This window comes from Pan paniscus, chromosome 3 (genome assembly GCF_029289425.2).
Source record: "Pan paniscus chromosome 3, NHGRI_mPanPan1-v2.0_pri, whole genome shotgun sequence".
NCBI classification, from domain to species: Eukaryota; Metazoa; Chordata; class Mammalia; order Primates; family Hominidae; genus Pan; species Pan paniscus.
Window position 1 is genome coordinate 166,679,589 of NC_073252.2, and position 26,018 is coordinate 166,705,606.

Below are 26,018 nucleotides of genomic sequence, written 5' to 3' on the forward strand. Positions count from 1 at the left end.
AATTTTAGAAGGAGGTAAGCATATACCTCATGTAAAGTATATTCACATGGAAATTCTTGCTGGGGTCCGCCAAGCTGCTGGGGCTCCTAAAAACCATCTTGATGCATGTCCATGCATAATGTCTCAGACCCATGATAACACAGTACCAGCTATGAGGAATTTAATAATGATAATTTATGATGTCACATACCATTTGATATTTATAAGAGCATTTAGGTTACATCATTTAACCCCTAAAACATCCTTGTGAGAGATATATGTAGCATCCCTATTTGTACAGAAGAAGAAACAAAGGCTTGAACAAATTCAGTGATTTGCTCAAAGTTTTAGGAAAAGTCAGCACTCAAATCCAGGTTAGTGAGGTGTGTTTGTTTGACTGTTTGTAACAACCCATACCTCCTTGTCCAAATTCAAGTTTAAGTCTGAATTTAACTTACATTATATCTTTTTCTAACCGCATAAATGATTAGTTCATTTTAACTTACCATGGATCTTCTGAGCTTCATATCACAAGGAAGGATATATCCAAATTATAAGCATTTCATCATGGAAGCCGCAAAGCACATAATAAGGAAGCCATATCCCACATCAGGACAATTGAAGCTATTTGTGTAAAACAATACACACACTTCCTTGTCCTCAACCTCCAAAAAGAATCATTAATGTTAAGTGTTCATGTGTTATCCTGTATGATGCATCAGTTGGATAGTTCACGATGGGGCTCTTCTAAGCAAGTTGCATCTAGAGTTTCTACAGCAAGTACAGATCTGGAGAAGTTGGATGAAATTAATTTTTAGATTTCAGGCTAGTTTAGGGAATCCCAAATGTTTGCCAAGAGTTTAGCATAAGAATCTGTATCAAGTGGCCTGTGCTTCAGGTACAGTTAATCTGAGCTAGAAATAATTCTCCTTCATAATGTTAGACTTCATGTCTCCTTGGAAATTTTCAGGAAACACAGTGTTTTAACTGTGACCTCAATAGCAAACACCGTGAATGCCAGAGGGAGTCACATATGTAGTGGTATAAAACTAGTTATGTTTGTTTCTTTGTGATGACCTCTCTTTGGTAATTCCTCCTTCTTCTGTCTGTATTACATTCCTATGTGTCTTTGCCTTTTCTGGGTGGTTATAGCCCTAAAGAAGTCCAGGTTTTAGGAGACCTAGAGAACCCCCGCAGTTAGAGTCCTGCCCTTCACTCTTGCTATGGGATTTTTCTCTGCATTCCCTCCACTAGTGCCCTCACCCTGATCCCCACTCCAGTCTACTCACACTTGGAAAGCAGTTCTTCAAAACACACAGAACACTGCAGCTTCTGTTACCTGTCTCTATAGGCAGCTTGCAATAAAAATGACAGCCAATGGGAGAATTTTATTCTGAGTGTAAGTGCATGAGGGCTTCTCATCAACTCTGAGCTAGAACTCACTAAGTCTAATCATTGATGGTACATCTGCTTCTTGTTTTTCCTCTCTTGCTGTTACCTTTGGCAGTCATCACAATTTAGAAGCACATCTTCTCATTCTTCTGAGAGAGTGAAGGAGAAAAATCATCTTTTTTGCTACTCTGCTGGTAACAGTGAAAAAAACAAATTAAGAGAAAGAGCTGAAACAAAAACCAAAGTAACAATGTGTGGCTTATCCATGTCATCTGGGTGCCCTGAGTATTACTTGTCTGTTCACATATGACAGTGTTTATCAAACTTTTTTTGCTTTTATTATTTTTAGTTGACACAATGATTATACATATTTATGAGGTACAGTGTGATATTTCAAAGCATGTATACAATGTGTAATGTTCAAATCATGGTAATTAGCTTATCTGTCACCTCACTTATCATTTGTGTTGGAAATACTCAAAATCCACTCTTCCAGCTATATGAAAATACACAATAAATTATTGTTATCCTACAGTGCTGTGAAACACTAAAACTTTTTCCTCCTATGTAGCTGTAATTTTGTATCCATTAACCAACTTCTGGCTATCTCCCCGACCCCACCACCCCATCAAAATTTCAATTGACAAATTTAAGAGAACAAAATATAGGTTTTTTAAATTACATAGGCCCTTATCATATGACCCACATATTTTAGGTATTTAACTGCTTCTGGTTTTTAAATCTCAAATATGTTCATTTCATGAGAACATGGCTTCATTTAGTCATGAAGCTCTCCTTATCATCCCACGCATACTTCTTACATAACACTCATTTTATCATGCTCATTTTAATGTATGGTTTGGGGAAGGGGTGCCACTAACTTTTTTTTTTTTTTTTTTGAGACAGAGTCTTGCTCTGTCACCCAGGCTGGAGTGCAGTGGCACCATCTCAGCTCACTGCAACCTCCGCCTCCCGGGTTCAATAGATTCTTCTGCCTCAGCCTCCCAAGTAGCTGGGACTATAGGTGCATGCCACCACGCCCGGCTAATTTTTGTATTTTTTTAGTAGAGACGGGGTTTCACCATATTGGCCAGGCTGGGCTCGAACTCCTGACCTCGTGATCCACCTGCGTCAGCCTCCCAAAGTGCTGGGATTACAGGCATGAGCCATCGTGCCCGGCCAGCCACTAACATTTAATTAGTATATTACTATAATTAGTATATTACTAAAAAGAGAAAACTGAAATCATCTAGGTTTGATTTCAGAATTGGCTACAGCTGGTAGATGACCATGAAAATGGAATCTTCACAAGAGACTGATGTCCTCCTGCTATATTTTACAATTCACCATCATGTGTTACGGAGACCTTTGCAGGTTACAATTAATCAAGGGTTGTCATTTTAAATACCATCCTAGATAAAACAGTAAAGCTTATTTAAGAGTTCCAAAAAAAGACCTTGTCACCTTCAAGTTCTTCAAGTAAAAATAGTTTTACTGAGGCACTTAACTCACAGGGAAAGTGTTTTTCTGAAAAGGGTTAGTCATTACTCAAATGGCATACTGAATTTTTTAATGAAATAATGTCTTATAGAGAATAGGACAGTAGGCATGATAGTGCTTAGTGGTTAATAGTTTTAAATAGCAAATCATTTATTTCCTGATATTTCTACAGGGCCGCATCAGTTGTACTGGACGGCTAATGGTACAGGCTGTCAACCAAAGAGGTCGAAGTCCCCGGTCTCCCTCAGGCCATCCTCATGTCAGAAGGTATTTAACATGTTCCTTCCCAGAAGTGTTACATTATTTTATTTATTACTATAAATGTAGTACTATTAGAATCATCATATGACCACAAAAGTAAACATAACTGGAAGATAGAATAGGAATGCAAACCTGAAGCCTGTGGCTCCTTGATTATTATGCTCCCTTGCGATGCAGAAAGGGAATGGGAACAAACATTCGCTAATGTGTGCTAAGCCCATTCACATATACTATTAGTTTGTTAAATAGACATATTTTATAGACAAATAAATCAAGACTCAGCACTTTTAAATGGCATATGAAAATACTACTAAATGGTACACAAATGTTGGAAACCAAACTTCTGTAACCAACAGCTGTGTGAGTGGACACACACATTAAAAGCTATTACCACTGGGTTTCTTAAAATCAGCTCATTTATTAATGTTCATTTTTCAGCCACTTAGTTCAAAACATAAGACCATTAGACTACAAATCTTGTAGGTAAGATCTGTCACATTTTTAAATACTCAGATATCTGCTAGCAATAGAGATGCTTTCCATTCCTAGTAGTTCTGAGTCTATGCAAGGACACTGATGGAACAATGGTAGGCAGAGATAGAGAAAGGATTATTACTTCTTAGTAACACATTTGCACTTAAAAAAAATTCAGTAAGTCAACCATCCTGTCAACTTGGCCTGTTTAGATATTTTATAGACAGAATATCCTCAAATAGTCCTGAGTCTAAATTACAGGCCATAGGTGCAAACTCCTTTAGTGAAGAGAATACATAGTTAGCTCACAGAGAGTAGGCAGGAAAACTGAGTAAACATCAAACAAGTGGTGTGTCTATACCTCCTTGTGTGACTGCATCCACACAGACTTTTGTTCAACATTTGGAAGACAGTTCTGGCACCAGAGCATGTGCAAATTTAATTCTAACTTCATCATGGCAATACCTATTCACAGGATGCTAGCCTGTATCTTTGGGTATAAACATAGCATATACAGGATTAGGTCCATTGTCTTGCATTATTCTCTTTGCTTTTCTTGTTGTCTGCAACACATTTAAGCCTTTCCTTATATCAGTGGGTCCTGGAAAGCTTTTTTTCCCATAAATTAGATCTATACTTGGAGAAGGGTAAACTATATTAAAAAGCTAATAATTATTAGCCTAGTATGCTTCTTTCATTTGTTCCACTCTTGCTTTTCCTAGTTAAGTGTTTTTAAACTTATCTTCTAGTCACTACTGACAGAATTTGTATTCAACATCTTTTAAGTCTTCCCTGCGATTACTTTCAACTGTATTCCTCTTAAAGGTTTCTCTGGCAACCTTTAAAAGTGACAGAGATGCACAGAATCTGGGAGATTTGTACAATCTCATTTTTTAAAGCAAAAAATAATGCCTCTAGGCATATGGATAACTAATGCAAAAGAAAACTTGCCTAAAAATGTAATTTGTTTTCCTGCTTAATATGAAAAGGAATTTTAATTAAAAATATATTGAATTTTTATCAGAACTAACTTTTAATTTCCTACAAATTTAAAAATCACAGTGGAAAGTTCTAGTAACTTCTGTTGAAAAAGATTTGGTAATAAATGAGCAATAATGCTACTTTTCATAAAGCTTTAAAAATATTTAGGAAAAATACGTTAATATGTAATACCCCATTTTTTTCCATTTCCACCTTTTATGATTTATAGTAGCCTGCAATTGGCAGACAATTAAATTTATAGTAAACTTCCAAACTAAACAAGATTTTGCTTTTCTGATTTTTTAATGTGTAAATCTTAGCTGTAGGGATCAGATAAGGAAATCATATTATTACCCCATGTATTTTAAGAAAACAGATGACTAAAAGTCTGGAAGTAACTACTATCTATATTTCTATCTATCTGTCATCTTTCTTGTTTCAAGGCCTCGTTCTAGATCAAGGGACAGTGGAGACGAAAATGAACCAATTCAGGAGCGATTCTTCAGACCTCACTTCTTGCAGGCTCCTGGAGATCTGACTGTTCAAGAAGGAAAACTCTGCAGAATGGACTGCAAAGTAAGATTTTGTTATTGCTTGCATATCCTATTGCCTCACTTCTCCCTCACTTGCCATTTCTCTATAGTTCCTTTTGGGGAAATTACATAAAGTATAAAATGAGAGCTGGGCACAGTGGCTCACACCTATAATCCCAGCACTTTAGAGTCCAAAGCTTGATCCCAGGAGTTCAAGACCAGCCTGGGTAATATGGAGAAACCCATCTCTACCAAAAATACAAAAGTTAGCCAGGCGTGGTGGCGTGTGCCTATAGTCCCATCTACTTGGGAGGCTGAGTTGGAAGGACTGCTTGAGCCTAGGAGCTGAAGCTATGTGAGCTATGATCGAGCCACTGAATTCCAGCCTGGGTGACAGAGCAAGACCCTGTCTCAAAAAATGAAATGATTCTAGCTTAAGGGGGGGAAAAAGCGAAATATGTCGGATATTTATATATTGTTTACTATGATTCTTTACTTTAAATCTAAATTAAATATGTTCTTTACTCAGAACCCTACATGACATTACTCTAGAAAGTCATCAGGAGGTTTTATTTATCCCTTTAAATGTTGAAATAATAAATATGATAAATCTACCATGTCTTCATTCTTTTTTCATACAAATTTTGTATCCATATATCTACTCTGACTTTTATTCCTCCCATTTTCTAATTCTTTTTTTTTTTTTTTTTGAGACGGAGTCTCACTCTGTCACCAGGCTGGAGTGCAGTGGTGCAATCTCGGCTCGCTGCAACCTCTGCCTCCTGGGTCTCCTGCCTCAGCCTCCTGAGTAGCTGGGATTACAGGCACGTGCCACCAGGCCCAGCTAATTTTTGTATTTTTTAGTAGAGATGGGGTTTCACCATGTTGGTCAGGCTGGTCTCAAACTCCTGACTTCATGATCCACCCACCTCAGCCTCCCAAAGTGCTGGGATTACAGGTGTGAGCCACGGTGCCCCGCCCCCATTTTCTAATTCTAAGATAAGTTAGAGGGACATCTTTCTTTCATCTGTTTTGCAGCAGGGCTTTTTGTTTTTTTGGGTTTTTTTTTTTGAGACGGAGTCTCCCTCTGTTGCCCAGGCTGGAGTGCAGTGGTGTGATCTCAGCTCACTGCAGCTTCCACCTCCCAGGTTCAAGTGATTCTCCTGCCTCTGCCTCCTGAGTAGCTGGAAGTACAGGCACGCACCACCACGCCCAGTTAATTTTTTGTATCTTTAGTACAGACGGGGTTTCACCATATTGGCCAGGCTAGTCTCAAACTCCTGACCTCGTGATCCGCCCTCCTCGGCCTTCCAAAGTGCTGGGATTACAGGCGTGAGCCACCACACCCGGCCTACAGCAAGGCTTTTTAACCCAAGGTCCTTGGGTAGGCAGGCTTCATTAGGTGTTTGAACTCTGAAATTACCTACAAAATTATGTGTGTAAGATAACGTTCATCCATTTCTCAAAGGAGTTTAGGGAAAAAATATTTAAGAAACACTGCTCTAAAATTTTTTGTTTGATTTCTTTTTTGCCCCCTATTTACTGATCTTAAATTTAGTTTAACTCTTAAATATGGATAAGGTTTTAAAAAGTTATTTGGGCTCCCTCTGCTGGTTCTGTATGGGATATGAGAACACAAATATAGGCTGCTTAGAGGATTTGGGCATTGTTTCTTCAGAAAGTAAATCTGGGATTATAGAAATGTATAAAAAGAATAAATATAACAAAAATATTTTATTTCTTAGGATCATTATTTATTTTTTACAGTATAAATACACAAATTGTGTTTCAGTCTGTATATATATATGAGTGTGTATTCATTTTTGGTCTATAATTAAGAATTATACAGTACAGCTGCCATATGATCCAGTTAATTCTACTAGTGCTTATATATCCGAGGAAAATGAAATCAGAGGCTGGGCACAGTGGCACACGCCTGTAATCCCAGCACTTTGGGAGGCTGAGGCGGGCGGATCACGAGGTCAGGAGTTTGAGACCAGCCTGACCAACATGGTGAAACCCCATCTCTACTAAAAATGCTAAAATTAGCCAGGTGTGGTGGCATGCATCTGTAGTCCCAGCTACTCAGGGGGCTGAGGCAGGGGAATCACTTGAACCTGGGAGGCAGAGGTTGCATCACTGCATTCCAACCTGGGCAACAGAACAAGACTCCCCGTCTCCCCAAAAAAAAAAAAAAAAAAGAAAAGAAAATGAAATCAGTAGCAATATCTGCATTCCCATGTTCATTGCAGCACTATTCATAATAGCCAGGATATGGGATCAGCCTAAGTGTCAACAGATGAATGAATAAAGAAAATATGAGATATATATATATACACATACATACACACACAGTGGAAAATTATAATCCTGTCATTGTGACAACATGGATGAACCTGGAGGACATAATGTGAAGTGAAATAGGCCAGGCACAGAAAGATAAATACTACAGGATCTTACTTATATGTGCAATCTAAAAAAGTTGAACTCATAGTAGAGAATAGAATGGTGATTACCACGGGCTAGACGGGGAGAGGGAAAGTTGGGGAAATGTTAGTCAAAGCATATAAAATTTCAGACAGGAAGAATAAGTTCAAGAGATCCGTTGTACAACATGGTGACTATAGTTAATAACGATGTACTGTATACTTGAAAATTGCTAAGAGTAGGTTTTAAGTGTTCTTACTACAAAAAAAAATGAAGTCATACATATGTTAATCAGCTCAGTTTAGGTATTCCACAACACATACATATTTCAAAATAATGTGCAGAATTACATACAATTTTTATCAATTAAAAAACACTTAAAAAAATTCATACAGACCACTTGTAAAATAACGTTTTGAGTTAACCAGGGAAATTTTATTTTAAATAGATAATTAGATTATACCAAAGAATTATTAATTTTACGTGTAAAATGGAATTGTGATTATGGAAAAGTCTTGTTTTTAGAAATGCATACTGAGCTATATGGGGGTAATGGTATATAAAATCTGGGATTTATTTTTAAATATAAAAAATAAGAGAGTGACTAAATGATGGGTATATACACACTTACCATACTGGTTATCTCTATTTTTAATCATATTTAAGAAAGAAATAACAGTACTGTCTTTCACTGGACTGGCACATAACTGTCCTTAAAACGCCTGCCATTAAAAGAATATTGGAAACAAAAAGTAAACTGCCTATTGATTTCACTATGATGATCTGACCTGGATAAAGAAAATGTGAAAAATCGGCCAGGCACGTGGGTCACGCCTGTAATCCTAAAACTTTGGGAGGCCGAGGCAGGTGGATCACCTGAGGTCAGGAATCCGAGACCAGCCTGGCCAACATGGTGAAACCCCATCTCTACTAAAATACAAAAAAATCAGCCAGGCATGGTGGCAGGCGCCTGTAATCCCAGCTACTCAGGAGGCTGAGGCAAGAGAATTGCTTGAACCCGGGAGGCGGAGGTTGCAGTGAGCTGAGATTGTGCCCACTGCACTCCAGCCTGGGCAAGGAGCAAGACTGTCTTAAAAAAAAAAAAAGTGAAAAATCTTGCCACATGTACAGATAGATCAGGAAAAAAAAAAAGTCAGTGTATTTAAGCTGAAAGGGGAAAAAATCCTGACGATAAGCCAAACACTAAAGCAGCAGCTTGCTTTTCCTCCAAAAAGCCCCCTCCCCTTTTAGCCCCTGAGGAACATTCCTAGACACTGATTATCCTTAACTGGTACTAAATTTTCGGGAAAATAACTAATTCCACTCCCATAGCAACAAGCATCACTATTTCCATGTGTGCTGAGAGTACAGATCTAGTTACATTGTGACCTGCTGGTGGTGACCTTCAGCTCCTGAGATCATGCTGTCTTTACTTAGCCAGGAGAACTGGGGTTAGAAAAAAGGTACAAGGGGCATTCTCTTTGCCCTAGCATGAGTAACTATCCACTGGGTAGGTTCACTGTGAATCACGTGGTTTGAGAGTATGCGTGCTTTGGGCATCTCTCCTACTAAACATACTGTGGCTTCAGTCAGTAGATGGCTTATCTAGGATCTAACCTGGTAAAGTAGGAACAAGCAGTGCCGCTTTGTTTCTAGATGTGGGAACAACAAGGAGCCTGACCAAAGATGTCCACTCCCTCTTCCTCCACACCACTTCTGATGACCTCCAAACAGGTCAGGCAGTGTACATGGAGAGCTGGGGACAGCAAGTGGATAGATAGGAGAACACAGAGCCTGAGTGTCTCAGAAGCCAAGCTGCCTAACTACTGCTGTTTGTTTCCAAAACCTCTTCATCCTTTTAACCAGTCATTTAAGTTTACTTTAAATGCTGTAGCCCTTTGCTACATGTGTGGTGGGAGGCATCTTGCAGGTAATATCAGTTGAGTATCACGTAGCAGGAATGGAATTTGTGAGTCCTCTGGCTGATGCTGGCAAAGCTAGTTCTTCAAAAGAACTGTTTTACAGTCTAAGTGACATCTTTTTGTATATAACTTCGTACTAGTAAAGTTGGGGGTAGGGGGTAAAAAGGCCTTCCTTAACAGTGCATTTCTTCCATTCAAAATCAAGGGCAAAACTAAAAAGCTGGCAGATGGCGACCATCCTGACCCTTTGCGGCACAACATGTTATTAGCAATTAAATGTGCTTTTATCTGATCTCTGGTCCACACAACTGTCAAGGTCTCAAGATTTTATGATGTTTCCATTGTGATGGTAATTTGTTGAGATGGCTTTCTGGGTAATTTCGTATTGCTCTTGTTATTCAGTTTCAAGGATTATAAAATAATAATAGCAGCCCTGTGTGCTGACGAATGCATTCTCCATAACTATGGCTGCTCCTTGATGAGAAGCTTTACAGTACTATATATAAATGCCAGCTGAGTATTTGTTATTATTGTTGGACATCTTTTTTCAAAGAAGCCCAGAGCCTGGTGCTGATATCATCCCATTAATCTCTATAGCCCTGGGCAAGGTAAGACCATGACAGCAATTTTTTAAATCCCATCTCGGTCTTCTCTAGGTTGCTCTGTAAGAATTGTTTAGATGTAAGCTGGTGAGTGCTCAGGAAGCCAAAGTTTAAAGCAAAAGTTTTAAGCAAAAGAGTAACATGAGCTGATACTAAAAGCCATCTCTTGGCCCGGTGCAATGGCTCATGCTTGTAATCCCAGCACTTTGGGAGGCTGAGGCAGGCGGATCACCTGAGGTCAGGAGTTCAAGACCAGCCCGGCCAACATAGTGAAACCCTATCTCTACTGAAAATACTAAAAATTAGGCTGGCATAGTGGCAGGCATCTGTAATCCCAGCTACTCAGGAGGCTGAGACAGGAGAATCGCTTGAACCCGGGAGGCAGAGGTTGCAGTGAGCTGAGATTGTGCCACTGCACTCCAGCCTGGGCAATAACAGTGAAACTCTGTCCCAAAAAAAAAAAAAAAAAAAAAAAGCCACCTCTTGTACTACTGAAGGAGGAATTTATGCAGACTTCTTAGCTACCAGTGATTTCACTCTGTTTTAATACAAAAATTTACATGGATTTCTTTTATGATTTAGGTCAGTGGGTTACCAACCCCAGATCTAAGCTGGCAACTAGATGGAAAGCCCGTACGCCCTGACAGTGCTCACAAGATGCTGGTGCGTGAGAACGGGGTGCACTCTCTGATCATAGAGCCAGTCACGTCACGTGATGCCGGCATCTACACATGTATAGCCACCAACCGAGCAGGACAGAACTCATTCAGCCTGGAGCTTGTGGTTGCTGGTAGGCTCATCTGTGAATCCTTGCTCTCTGACAGAATGAACATCAGACTTACAAATGTAAACTAATTCTACATTACTAACCAATACGGAAAATAAATCAAAGTATTGAAAAAATAGATTGTATCATCAAAATAGCCAATGAGGACATGGTTATAAGGCCTAGCAAAACAGAAACAGAAATCTTTCATTTCTCCCACTAACCTGGCAAAGAGAGAAAAAGATTTTATTAGCTCTTTTGGGTCATTCGACCTCCTGTGTGTATAGTGGCCCCTAGTGTTACATAGAGAAATAGTAACAGCAGCATGGACTCCCAAGAACCAAAGAATTTGCTTATATATAAAGTTTTATATATATATATATATATACACACACACACACACACACACACACACCTGGTTTTTAAAACAACACTGTCATCTACCCTCATAGTCATTGTGAAACTACACTCAGATTTGCTTTTTCACTGATTATTGTGTAGGTAAATTCTGTAAAAGTGCTGTTACATGAAGTCTTATGCTTTGAGAAGCCTAAAAGGAAAACACATTTATGGAAAGGTTTTTATACCATCCTTAAGAGTTAGGTGTTGATTACCTGATCTCTTTTAAGAAAGAACATAACAAAACATTTATTTCTTCTACCTCTTTATGCAAAGTGCTTCATGTACGTTATGTATCAGTTGGCCCTCACATCAGCCTTATGAGATAATCAGAGCAAATCTTCTCTGACTTTTGCAGGGTCCCACTTAGTAAGCTGATGATTGGATTTAACACAAGACTCCTAGTGCTCTTCTAAACACACTAAGTCACTGAGCTCTTTCAAGAAATAGAGTAGCAATGAGAATAAAACCCAGGAAGTCTTGACAAAACTCTTGGATTATGATTCTGATAATGGTACCAAGATGTTTTCACATAAAAATGTGGTAAATATGTGGACTGTGGTGCTACAGGTTAGCCATGCTTTCAAGTTTTGTACAAAGTACTCTATATTCTTACATGCTACAATTGATTTCATTCCTCTAACCTCAAACTAAAACTTCACTTTTCTGATGTTAAATATGCCTTTTGATCACATAGATACCTCAGTGCGCATCAGCTGGCACTCCTGTCGGAAGACGGTGATGCACAGTAATTGGAAGCAAAGTCTTTGGGGTCAGACCTGCTCCAGTCCCGGCTCTTGTCGATTTTACTAGTGTGACATTTGGCAAATAGCTATCTCTGCGACTTAGTTTCTCCATATATAAAATGGGAATATAATGCCTCACAGTGCTTTCCTAAGGATTAAATCATAAAAATGTGTATGAAGCTCTGCATAACTAGTACCCTGCACAGCAATGCTGCAAAGTGGTAGATGTTATTCTTACTGATGAGGAGTTGCTATGACATTAAGACTTGTTTTATACATTTTATGTTATTTGCAAAACTGGAGCCCCAGAAAGAATACAAAGTGAGCTTCTGTTCCCACTTCTCCCAGAATAGCCTAGGATGGGCAACCATGTAAAATTCAATAAAAATCCAACCTTCTAACTAACTCATGGTGTTGGAGAGTATTAAGCATTTGAAAAGTTCAGGTAGAATTTTCATCCTTTTTGAGCTCTTTCCTAGCTGCTTTGCTGTGATATATCTGTCACTCCAGATGAGGGAGTAGTGGTGGAAAAGGAATGCATTCTCAGATTCATTGTTGGTAGTTCAAAAGAAAATAAGTAAACCTTATTCATTCTCTGAAGTACTTTCCACCACTACTACAACTGATCCAAGAAAACAATTTCCCATTGGATGGTATTATTCAGAGTGTTATTAACAATCAGTCCTGAATTTTTCAGAATAAGTACTAAAGTTGTCTTTTTTTTTTAATGGGTTCCTTCCTTCAAGGTTATAATAAAGCTTTTTTATAACCTTCAAAGAATACAAAGTGGAATTTGTAATTTATAGGATATACATTCCTAGTTTACAGGTAACTATTTAAAGCTGCCAAATTTAGATAAAGATGCCTCCCCTTTAAATTGCCCCCTTTAAATTCTATGGCATGTCTCACTTAAGAGTTACAAATATTCAGAATATTCATGGCAAACATGGCAAATGGCAGTGAGGGAATCTAAGTGGTCAAATTCCTAGAAATACTTGTCCTCAGCACCACTAGGTGGCAGTAGTTGGTTGAGGCTGTGAATGATCGGTAACATAATTAGTAGTGAAGCAATCACAGATGCTAGCAATGACTTAGGAGTCTCCCACAGCTGGTCAGACAGGCATTCTGTGAAGCAGATGGCCAGTGGACAGTGTGAGCCTATCAGACTTGAATTAATTGAGGAAATAAATGAGCGGAATGAAGTATACAGACCTTTGCTTGGTAAAAGAATAATTTGGAGAGGGGACTAGCATCTTACCACCTGGAGTAAAAAATGGTATTATAAAAGATCTATTCAAGCAATATTCCAAAAGCCTTCTGAATTCTTTCTAGTGCTCCTTTTGTATATCATTGATACAGAATTCATCTCATGTTTTCTTAGCTAAAGAAGCACACAAACCCCCTGTGTTTATTGAGAAGCTCCAAAACACAGGAGTTGCTGATGGGTACCCAGTGCGGCTGGAATGTCGTGTATTGGGAGTGCCACCACCTCAGATATTTTGGAAGAAAGAAAATGAATCACTCACTCACAGCACTGACCGAGTGAGGTAAGACTGCACAATGAGAACCTGATCCTTAACTGTTCAGTCCTAATGATGTATCAAAAGATACATTTTATATAGCATGGAAATCTATGTGTAAAAGCCACATAGATGTTTTGATTTTTGATGAAATCAATCAAAGACAAAAACCATGCATTACCCAATGTAGGATTAAGCTTTTAGAAGGAAGCTATGGGTGTTTGATCTAATGGTGATTTCTTAAAAGTGTTTATCATTCTATCTAAAAGAAGAGATGAATTCATTTGCTTTAGTGATAAAAGACTATTCAGTGGTTTTTGTAAAGGCAGATCCTCAACTAGGAATTAAGCACACAGATGTATTCAACTCTTGACGTCTGTTCTTTCTCCCATTAACTTTAATGGAGCTAGTAATCTCTACAGAATAAGTATGACCCTATTATCAGCTACTTGCACAATTCTGTTTCTAATGATCTAATTAAAAATGATGCTTCATGTCCAAAGCCACTTTTAAAAAATTTAGAACCCTAATGACTTTATCCTTTTCTCCAGCATGCACCAGGACAACCACGGCTACATCTGCCTGCTCATTCAGGGAGCCACAAAAGAAGATGCTGGGTGGTATACTGTGTCAGCCAAGAATGAAGCAGGGATTGTGTCCTGTACTGCCAGGCTGGACGTTTACAGTGAGTGCCACTTCATCTCATTTCATTGCATTTACTCATTAAATTATGAAAAATTAGACATCTGGACAGCAAATCACATTACTCTTTATAAACAACTATTGTGTTTTATTTGTCAAAAAAATTCATATTGCTCTCTCTCTTTCTATTTATAGTTTCTCGACATTAATAGTGAACCACACCAGGAGAACAAATACCCAAGTATCATTCAGGAACTTTGAATTATTAGCAAAATATGCATGTTGATTTATCTTACATTGGCTAGTTAGTTGTGGCTTCCTTACTCAAGCATCCTTAGGAGTTAACAGTAGGCAAAGGCATAACCATGTTTTTCACATGTTCTTGTTACTGTGTTCTGCAAATGACTGCCTTTTAACATTTCTTCCTATATTCTATCGCAGTGTCCTAATGCACTCTAAACGTGTGTTCCATTGATCCTGGAATGCGTACTTTTGTGGCTTAGTGCTTTTCTCATTAATATATCTTAAGCAGCCAGCAGTAGACTTGTGTTTGTATATTTGTGTACCTGCATCCCAAATTTAAAGAAAATTATTCCTATTGAATTTACAGTCTAGTACAATCAGCATTATGTGATCCATTGACATAAAAAAAACACTAGAAAAAAATTAAGAATTTATTTAAGAATTTATTTCAGATTTTGCCTCTTCTTGAAATAACTATGTGAGGGTCATCAAGAAATGTGTGGCCTCAACCTTCCCTATTGTACGATTCCTTTCAGTTGATTAGTGTTAAAGCATCCACATCCAGCAGAATTCCTAAGTGCTATAATTATTTTAGAGAAAATATTTTTTAAAAGGAGAGGGGGGACGAGAATTAGGAAGCTTATCATCTATTCCAAAGGATTCCCTGTGCTGCAGTGTTTACTTAAAAAAAAAAAAGATAAAACTACACTTGACCTTTGTAATCTAGCTGCTTTATTCCCACTATCCTGTATAGACAGTAAATCTGCAACATGTGAGTAAAATGCAAAAGTGTTCCTAAATTTTCCATGTTTCTACCATGGATGTGTTCAGTTTTCACAGAGTATGTGCCTTGCATCTATCTAGACATTCTGTATTTATTTGAAATATCTAAAGGCTTTCCAAGTATATCTTGATTAAAAATCTTAATTTACTCTTTTTCTTTGTAGCCCAGTGGCATCAGCAGTCACAGAGCACCAAGCCAAAAAAAGTACGGCCCTCAGCCAGTCGCTATGCAGCACTTTCGGACCAGGGACTAGACATCAAAGCAGCGTTCCAACCTGAGGCCAACCCATCTCACCTGACACTGAATACTGCCTTGGTAGAAAGTGAGGACCTGTAATCCAGCATTCTTGTTAAAGCTGAAACACTGAAACAGCCATTGCCTTGACCAACATATTCCTTTGTCACATTATGTAAAAGGCAGAAACATACCTTTGACTATAAGAAATTTAAAAAAAAACACCAAAATAATATTTTTCTTACTTGATATACCAAACTTAGTTTAAGTAGATAATGCTAATACAAATATACACATTGCACAGAAAATACACATTTACTGTCCAATTTAAAACTTTGGAATTGCTGTGATTAAAGTGATCAAAATGCCAAAATACTAAAGGAAATCAATTGTTCACAGGTAACTACAATTTGTATTATCTACAAGTGCCTTTAAACACAAGATATAGGTGCTGTGTAGCCTGATAGTATGAAATGTTTAATGAGGGAGTTGTACCACAAACAGTACTACAATGATTCTGAAGCACAGTGTATTCAGACAGATACAGTGAACCAAGTGCAATATGTAAGGATGAAAGAAGAGATGACAAAGAAATCCAAGTAAATGCCTTGTCTTTGCAAATGTTTTTATATTAAATCATAAGGAAGGAACTACTTGCCTTAAATGTTATTAATATCAAAAGAGTTTTCTAACAAGGTTAATACCTTAGTTCTTAACATTTTTTTTCTTTATGTGTAGTGTTTTCATGCTACCTTGGTAGGAAACTTATTTACAAACCATATTAAAAGGCTAATTTAAATATAAATAATATAAAGTGCTCTGAATAAAGCAGAAATATATTACAGTTCATTCCACAAAAAGCATCCAAACCACCCAAATGACCAAGGCATATATAGTATTTGGAGGAATCAGGGGTTTGGAAGGAGTAGGGAGGAGAATGAAGGAAAATGCAACCAGCATGATTATAGTGTGTTCATTTAGATAAAAGTAGAAGGCGCAGGAGAGGTAGCAAAGGCCAGGCTTTTCTTTGGTTTTCTTCAAACATAGGTGAAAAAAACACTGCCATTCACAAGTCAAGGAACCCAGGGCCAGCTGGAAGTGTGGAGCACACAAGCTGTGGAGATTGCAGTGTGTCTGAGGTTTGTGTAGTAGTGGAAGATTTTAGGTATGTAGAGCAAGTTGAAAATGGATTGAGACTGCATGGTGGCATAAATGAGAAATTGCCTGTAGCATCTAGTCTACTTGAAGGAAGTGGAGACATAAGGAGAGACAAAAACAGGTTTGTGCCATAAAGTATTTTTTCAAAGACACCAAGATGTGGTAAATGAAAATTATTAGTTCACTTCCCTGCTGCCATGAAACTTTGCCTTAAGAAGGTGCTGGATTCCAAGGTTTGTAAAGGCATCTCGGTAAAGACTGCTTTTTGAATGCATATGATTTTGCATCAGCTAGACTGAGTTGATTCTGACCAGACTTGATGATTTTAAGTCGGAACCGATAAATTTTAAAAAGGAGAAAAAATAATTTGACCTAGTAGTATAAAACATGAGGCTTTAATGGTACTTTGCTATGAAAAGAAAACACTGTATTCCTTATGCAAAACACATGTATCTTTCATTATTTATAAGTGGCCTCTCTTAGCTCAGTTACTCAATTCCTACGTAGTATTTTTTAAAATAATTTTATATCTGTGTACCACCCCATATATTTCATATTACTGTTTCACATGTACAGCTTTCTACTTCTTTGTAAGAACACCAACCAACCAAGGTTTAAGTGATTAATAGGCTTGAGCACCGGGTGGCAGATGTTCTATGCAGTGTGGTTCAAGTTTCTTTGACCGCACTTACATGCATTGCTAATATGGAATTTAAGATACCATACACAGTCTCTCATGGACCTATCTCTATTGTAGAATTATGACTTATGTCTTACTTGCCAAATTTTTCTGAATGTGACCTTTTTTTGCTGATTTGCTGGGTTTGGGATTAACTAGCATTATTTTGCCACCTTTATATTGTATTTATAAAAAAAGTACTATCATACTACTTTGGATTGTTGTGCTGGTATAATGTGGACTTAACATCAATAAATATTTGACAAATAATAGTTGCAGTTTTGTGAAGCAAAATATTCAGTTTTAGTTTTCTGTTGCTGCCATAACAATTAGCATAAACTTTGAGTGATATTTGAGGCTTCAGCATCACTCATTTATTACTCACAGTTCTGTAAATCAAGTTCGGGCAGGATGTAGCTGGGTTCTCTGTTCAGGATCTTATAAAGCTAAAATCATTGTATCAGCTGGACTGTATTCTCATCTGGAGCTCAAGATCCTCTTCAAAATTCAAGTGGTTGTGATAGCTCTGTGCAATTGTAGAAGAGACGTCTCATTTAGTCCCTCAGCCAGGAGCTCTCTCAGCTCCTGAAGGCCGCCTGTATTCCTTGCCATGTAGCCCACTCCATCTTCAGGGTTAGTGGTGAGAATCTCCTTCACCTCAGATCCCTCTCACACTTTCTCTTTGTCAAAGGCCCAGTCCCTTTTAAATTACGTCAGGCCCATCCAGATAATCTCCCTTTCTTAAAGTCACCTGACTTTGGGAACCTTAATTACGTCTGCAAATCCCTTCAAAGCAGCAGCTAAATTGCCATTTGACTGGAATAACTGAGAGAAAGAAGGTGTGTATACACCAGAGGATGGGGATATTAGGGGCCATCTTACAATTCTGCCTGCCACAGCAATGTACTGTAGGTATGCATGTAAATACATACCAGTGCCATGACGTACAAGGATACATAAAATACAGCAAGATGATATAAATTAAAAGTGAGGGAAAAAGGAAGAAAATAAGTATAAATGGAACAAGGAATGAGATATTACACACACACCCCCATATTCATATACACATATAGCATTAATATCTACATAGTTACAACAGACGGACAACATATTTGGGCCTAGGCTTTCCTACTACGGGAAAGAGAAAGCTGGTCATTTATCTAATTCACAGCCTCCATAAGGTGAAAATATTTCATCTTTTACATATGCAATATAATGGAGCTTTGAGGATACATTTGAATTAGACTAGAATTGTGTATTTCACATTGTCTTCTATACCCCATGACTTGCTATGTAGTTTACAAGATTCACTATATATTTTAATGCTGAATTTGTCCTTGATTCTCCCTTTTATGAACATGCATAACATGACAATCCCCTTGGCTTGCTCAGTAGCTAGAACCTCCTTTATCATCATGTAAATTTAGTTTGACCCCTTTAAATTATAGAAATACAACTTCTATATTATGGTGGTGAGGAACTTGAGTGTTGGAGTTGGCCAACCAGGATTTGAATCCTAGCTCTTTTGATCATGTGTGACCCATAAGCAAGTTACTTTACCTCCCCAAGCCTCAGTTTCCTTATTTGGAAAATGGAGATTAAAATAGCACCCCTCTCTTTGTGCTGCTGTGAAGATTATATGGGATGATAATTTTGACATGGTACCTGGCACATAGTAAGAGCTCAATAAATTTCAGCTATTATTTTAGTGTAGTTGGAAACTAAAGTAAAATTTCAATTACAAAATGTGTACACACCTAACAAAATTCCACAGATGGTTAAAATTTGTGAACTTGGATGGGAAAAACATTACCCCCTAGCTGAAATTTAGAATTTCCTTCAATTATGAATGTAGGCAACAAAACACAACAGTATAAAATACCTGGGACTGTCCTAGTAAAAATTATATTACAAATATTGAAATATCTTAAAATCCATCTAAATTCAGCATTACTTCAAAATTATGGCAGTTGTTAGAGTTATCAATAGATGTAATTTATAGGCATTTGTATTATAAATTTGTTTTTAATACTTTGATAATTACTTAAAAATAATTTGTTTTATGTATTTTATGCCTCCATGAACATTATTTTGAGAAGGGATCCAGAAGATTTACCAGAGGGTCAAAAAGGCATATGGCACCAAAAAAATTAAGAACCAGGCCCTACAGAAGCTTAAATATGTAGAAAAGGATAAAAAATTTGAGGAAAGCCTAATTTGTCATTAGTAGAAGAAGGAACAAAACGAATTAATTCATACAATGAAATATTACTTACTATTCAGAGTTAAAGGTAAAGAAATGGATTTACTTCTATTGGCAGGGATAAATATGAAAAACAGCATTTGATGAGGAAGGGAAGTTACATAAGAGTGATGTCAGCAAGATGGCTGACTAGAGGTTCCTGGCATTCATCCCCCCAAGAAAGGATCAACAAATGAACAAACAGTTAACATTCAACTGAAGTGTGAAAGGAAGAGCACTGGAGTGCAGTGGGGGTAGCTGCGGTCACTGAAAGTCCAGAAGGCAGCATGGAGACACCTTGTCTCTGCTGCCCATGCCCCTGCATCCCCCAACTCTGACTGGCCTGGAGTCAAGAGGAGAAACTTTCCTTTGCTGGGAAAACGTAAGCAGAGCCCCATCAGCCCCCATTGCCACTGCAAACACCTACAATCCTTACTACAGGAGAATTCCACAGTCCTCACAAGCCCTGAACCAACTTTAGAGAGCCACTGTGGATTTGCACAGCTGCATTCCTCTGGATTAGGAACATGAGATATGTACTCTCCACCCCTCAGGTGCCTGCTGTGGGGCCCAGTAGCAAATGCACCTCTCCAGCCCAGCAGCTCTGTCATTCCACCAAGCACACATGGGTGACTGCAATGCCACAACCCTGGAGGCTCCGAACCTGGGCCCAGGATTGGCTGTGACTCTGGTTCTGCACAGCAGGAAAACCAACCATCATTGCCTGAACTTCCAGGCAGAGAAACAGTCTAGCAAATTCTCCCAAAGCATACATACCTACCCTTGAGCTGTCCAAACTGGGCCCCTGAGCTGCTAAGCACCTGACATGCCCTCAGGCCAGAACCAGTACCAGCCTATCTCCTAAGCCTGAGAAACAGCCCAATGCCCCCTACCTCCATGGACATGCCTCCAGGCCTACCCAGTGGACCTGTGCCCAGGCTAGGGTATGAGAAACAGTCCAGTGGGCCCAATCCCTGCATACATGTCCCTAGACCTTCCCAGCAGCCCTGTGCCCATGCCCAGGGCCTGAGAAACAGCTTGGGAGATTAACTTCCAGTAGACACACCCCTGGGCCAGGTGAGCTGTCACATGACCATGCCCAGGGCCTAAGAAAGAGCCCCATGGGGTCAACCCCCATGGACACACCCCCTGGCTGGCTGAGAGGCACACCACTGTCCCAAGCCCAAGAAACAGCCCACTTGGCCCACCTCTGGCAGACACACCCCCAGGCCAAATGAGCATGCCTGTACCCAGGGCCTGAGAAACATCCCTGTGGCCCCAATCCCAGCAAGCAAGACCCCAAGTTGGTTGACACCGTTCACACACATGCCCCCAATTTGAGAAACAGTCCAGTGAGCCCACCCCAGCAAAGCTGCACCACCACTGCTACAAATCCTCACAGCCTAGGCCACTGGGCACTTACAAACATCAGCAGACTGGATCACAGCTGAAGAATCTGCACAGACACTACAGTACTGCATCCACCTAGAACCAAAGCCAACACACCCCACCTAACTGACACTATAAGATCCCCCAATACAAATAAGTCTTTCCCTACAAAACCTTTCATCAAATTGGAAGAGGTGACTGTTCTACCAGATGCATAGAAATCAACATCAAGGAACATATCAAACATGAAAAAACAAGAAACCATGATACCTCCAAAAGAACACAATAATGCTCCAGTAACACACCTTAATCATAAGGAAATATGTGAAATGCCATAAAAAGAATTGAAAATAATAATCTTAAGGAAGCTCAGTGAGGTAAAGAGAATATAGCTAAACTGTTCACTCAAATCAGGAAAGTAATTCATGATTTGAATGAGAAATTCAACAAAGAACATAAAAAAAAGAACCCAACAGAAATCTTAGAGTTGAAGAATTCAATGAATAAAATAAAAAATGCAATCAAGAGCTTCAACAACAGATTAGACAAAGCAGGGGAAAGAATTTCTGAACTTGGAGGTAGGCCTTTTGAAATAACTCATGCAGACAAAAAAAAAAAAAGAATAAAGAAAGCCTACAGAATGTATGGGACACTGTTAAGTGAACAAATATTTGCATTTTGGAACTCCAGATGGAGAAGAGAAGGAAAAAGGTATAGAAAACAGATTTCATGAAATCATAGCAAAAAACTTCCCAAGTTTTGGAAAAGAGATGAACATCTAGCTCTAAGAAGCTTAAAGTCCCCAAAGAGATTCAACCTAAACAGTTCCTCTCTGAGGCACATTATAGTCAAATTGTCAAAAGTCAAATACAAAGAAAGAATTCTAACAACAGCAAGAGAAAAACGTCAAGTCACATATAAGGGAATACCCATTAGGCCAACAGCAGATAGCAGAAACCTTACAGGCCAGGAAAAAAAGAGATAATATATTCAATGTACTAAAAGAAAAATATTGCCAGTAAAGAATATTACTTTAATATTCTTTATTAAATATAAGCAAAGCTATTCCTCAGAAATTAAAGAAAATAAAGTCTTTTTCAGATATGCAAAAACTAAGGGAAGACTAGCCTTACAAGAAACACTCAAGAGAGTTTTAGATCTGGAAGTGAAAAGACAATAACCACCACCATGATGAAAACAAATGAAATTATAAAATTCACTTGTAGAGCTGATATACAAAAGAGAAAGAGAAAGGAATCAAACCTTATCACTACAGAAAACCACTAAGCCACAAAAATAAACAATAAGGAGGATTAAAGAGAAAGGAATATACAACCGGAAAACCATCAATAAAACGACAAGAGTAAGTCCTCACCTACCAATAAATAACCTTGAATGTAAACAAATTAAATTCCCAATTAAAAGACATTGAATGAATGAATGAATGAATAAAAAAACCATGCAACTATATGCTGCCAAATAAAAACTCACCTCACCTGTAAAAGACACACAAAGACTGAAAGTGAAGGGATGGAAAAAAATAATCAATGCAAACAGAAACAAAAAGTGAGCAGAAGTAGCTATTCTTATTTCAGATAATACAGGCTATTTAAGTAAAAAGTGATAGAGACAAAGAAGGACATTATATAATAATAAAGGTATCAATTCAGCAAGAAGACATAACAATGGTAAATATATATGCACCCAACACTGAAGCACCCAGATATATAAAGCAAATACTATTAGATCTAAAAGGAGAGATAGACCTCAATAAAATAACAGTTGGGAACTTTAACGCCCCACTTTCAGCACTGGACAGATCATCTAGACAGAAAATCAACAAAGAAACATTGGATTTAAACTGTACTACAGACTAAATGGACCTAACAGACACCTACAGAACATTTCACCCAACAGCAATAGAATACACCTTCTTTTTATCAGCACATGGAACATTCTACAGGATTGACCATATATTAGGACACAAACCAAGCTCAAAAAATTTTTAAACACTGAAATCATATCAAGTGTCCTATCTGACCACAATGGAATAAAACTGGAAATCAATAACAAGAATATTCAAAACTGTACAAATACATGGAAATTAAACAACATGCTCCTGACTGACCAATGGATGAAGAAATTAAGAAGTAAATTTTAAAATTCCTTGAAACAAATGAAAACAGAAACACAACATACCAAACCCTGTGTGATACAGCAAAAGCATGATTAAGAGAAGTTTACAGCAATAAACATCTATATCAAAAAAGTAAAAAGAGTTCTAATAACCGAATGATTCATCTTAAGAATCTAGGAAAAAACTGGGCATAGTGGTGCACACCTATAGCCCCAGCCACTCAGAAGGCTCGGGCCAGGTTGCTTTGAGGCCAGGAATTTGAGACTACAGCACACTCCAATTTGGCCTGTGAAAAGCCACTGGCAAGACCCAGTCTCCAAAACAAGTTTTAAAAGAAACTAGAAAAGCAAAAAAAAAAAAAAAAAGAAGCAAGCAAGCCAAACCCAAAATTAGCAGAAGGAAAGAAATAATAAAGATTAGAGTAGAATTTAAAAAAATTGAGATTTAAAAATACAAAAGATCAACAAAAAGTTGGTTTTTTGAAAAGATAAACAAAATCAACTAGCCACTAGACTAAGAATACAGAGAGAAGACCCAAATAAAATCAAAAACAAAAAAGGAGCTGTCACCACTGATACTACAGAAACACACAGGATCATTAGAATCTATCATGAACAACCATATGCCAATAAATTTAAAAACCTAGAGGAAATGGATAAATTCCTGGACACACAAGCTACCAAGACTGAACCAAAAAGAAACAGCCTGAACAGATCAATAAAAAGTAATGATAACAAATCAGTAATAAAAAGCCTCCCAACAAGGAAAAAACCAGGACTGGATGGCTTCTCAGCTAAATTCTACCAAACATTAAAAAAGAAAGAAAAAAAACTGCCAATTCTTCTCAAACTATTCCAAAAATTGAAGAGAAGGGAATTCTTCCAAACTTATTTTACAGGGCCAGCATAATTTTGACACCAAAACCAGATAAGGACATAACAAAAAAACAAAACTACAGACCAATATCCCTAATGAACATACATGCAAAAATCCTCAATATAATATTAGTAAATTCAATCTAACATCACATCAGAAAGATCATACACCGAAGATGGCCAAATGGGAACAGCTCCGGTCTGCAACCCCCAGCAAGATCAATGCAGAAGGCAGGTGATTTCTTCATTTCCAGCTGAGGTACCCAGCTCATCTCATTGGGACTGGTTAGATAGTGGGTGCAGCCCATGGAGGGCGAGCAGAAGCAGGGTGGGGTGTCACCTCACATGGGAAGTGCAAGGGGTGGAGGAACTCCCTCCCCTAGCCAAGGGAAGCCGTGAGGGACTGTGCCATGAGGGACGGTGCATTCCAGGCCAGATACTACGCTTTTCCCACGGTTTTTGCAACCATAGACCAGATGCCTGTGCCACCAAGGCCCTGGATTTTAAGCACAAAACTAGGCAGCCATTTGGCCAGACACTGAGCTAGCTGCAGGAGTTTCTTTTCGTACCCCAGTGGCTCCTGGAACACCAGTGAGACAGAACCATTCACTCCCTGGAAAAGGGGGCTCAAGCTAGGGAGCCAAGTGGTCTAGCTCAGTGGATCTGACCCCCTACGGAGCCCAGCAAGCTAAGATCCACTGGCTTGAAATTCTCACTGCCACCAAGCATTCTGAAGTCGACCTGGGACACCCCAGCTTGGTGGGGGAGGGGTGTCTGCCATTACTGAGGCTTGAGTAGGCAGTTATCCCCTCACAGTATAAAAAAAAGCCTCCAGGAAATTTGAAATGGGCAGAGCCCACCACAGCTTGGCAAAGCCACTGTAGCCAGACTGCCTCTCTAGATTCCTCCTCTCTGGGCAGGGAATCTCTGAAAGAAAGGCAGCAGTCCCAGTCAGGGGCTCACAGGGAAAACTCCCATCTCCCTGAGACATAGCACCTGGGGGAAGGGGTGGCGGTGGGTGCAGCTTCAGCAGACTTAAACATTCCTGCCTGCCAGCTCTGAAGAGAGAGCAGATCTTGCAGCACAGTGCTCAAGCTCTGCTAAGGGACAGACTGCCTCCTCAAGTGGGTCCCTGACCCCCATGCCTCCTGACTGGGAGACACCTCCTGACTGGGAGACACTTCCCAGCAGGGGTCGACAGACACCTCATACAGGACAGCTCCAGCTGGCATCTGGTGGGTGCCCCTCTGGGACGAAGCTTCCAGAGGAAAGAACAGGCAGCAATCTTTGCTGTTCTGCAGCCTCCACTGGTGATACCCAGGTAAACAAGGTCTGGAGTGGACCTCCAGCAAACTCCAGCAGACCAGCAGTAGAGGGCCCTGACTGTTAGAAGGAAAACTAACAAACAGAAAGGAATAGATTCAACATCAACAAAAAGGATGTCCACACCAAAACCCCATTTGAAAGTCACCAACATTAAATACCAAAGGTAGATAAATCCACGAAGATGGGGAGAAACCAATGCAAAAGGGCTGAAAATTGCAAAAATGAGAATGCCTCTTCTCCTCCAAAGGATCACAACTCCTCACCAGCAAGGGAACAAAACTGGACAGAGAATGAGTTTGACGAATTGACAGAAGTAGGCTTCAGAAGGTGGATAATAACAAACTCCTCCGAGCTGAAGGAGCACGTTCTAACCCAATGCAAGGAAGCTAAGAAGCTTGAAAAAAGGTTAGATGCGTTGCTAACTAGAATAACCAGTTTAGAGAAGAACATAAATGACCTGATGGAGCTGAAAAACACAGCACGAGAACTTCGTGAAGTATACACAAGTATCAACAGCTGAATTGATCAAGTGGAAGACAGGATATCAGAGATTGAAGATCAACTTAACGAAATAAAGCATGAAGACAAGATTAAAGAAAAAAGAATGAAAAGGAATGAACAAAGCCTCCAAGAATTAGGGAACTAATGTGAAAAGTCCAAACCTACGTTTGACTGGTGTACCTGAAAGTGACGGGGAGAATGGAACCAAGTTGGAAAACACTCTTCAGGATATTATCAAGGAGAACTTCCCCAACCTAGCAAGATAGGCCAACATTCAAATTCAGGAAATACAGAGAAAACAAAGAT

General features: G+C 38.9%; 2 protein-coding genes across 6 annotated transcripts in view; one reads left to right on the plus strand and one right to left on the minus strand.

Annotated features, from left to right (window-relative positions):
- The window catches only part of PALLD (palladin, cytoskeletal associated protein), a 423,408-nt gene extending 405,896 nt beyond the window's left edge, over positions 1 to 17,512 (plus strand). For all 3 annotated transcript variants that reach the window (XM_063603981.1, XM_034959389.3, XM_034959390.3), the window contains 6 exons: positions 3,044 to 3,138; positions 5,031 to 5,163; positions 10,654 to 10,861; positions 13,364 to 13,529; positions 14,054 to 14,187; positions 15,335 to 17,512. In XM_063603981.1, coding sequence (XP_063460051.1) covers positions 3,044 to 3,138; positions 5,031 to 5,163; positions 10,654 to 10,861; positions 13,364 to 13,529; positions 14,054 to 14,187; positions 15,335 to 15,507 — 909 coding nt within the window. In that variant the 3' untranslated portion in view covers positions 15,508 to 17,512. The remainder of the gene's footprint in view (positions 1 to 3,043; positions 3,139 to 5,030; positions 5,164 to 10,653; positions 10,862 to 13,363; positions 13,530 to 14,053; positions 14,188 to 15,334) is intronic.
- The window catches only part of CBR4 (carbonyl reductase 4), a 130,949-nt gene that overhangs the window by 16,365 nt on the left and 88,566 nt on the right, over positions 1 to 26,018 (minus strand). The window lies entirely within an intron of this gene.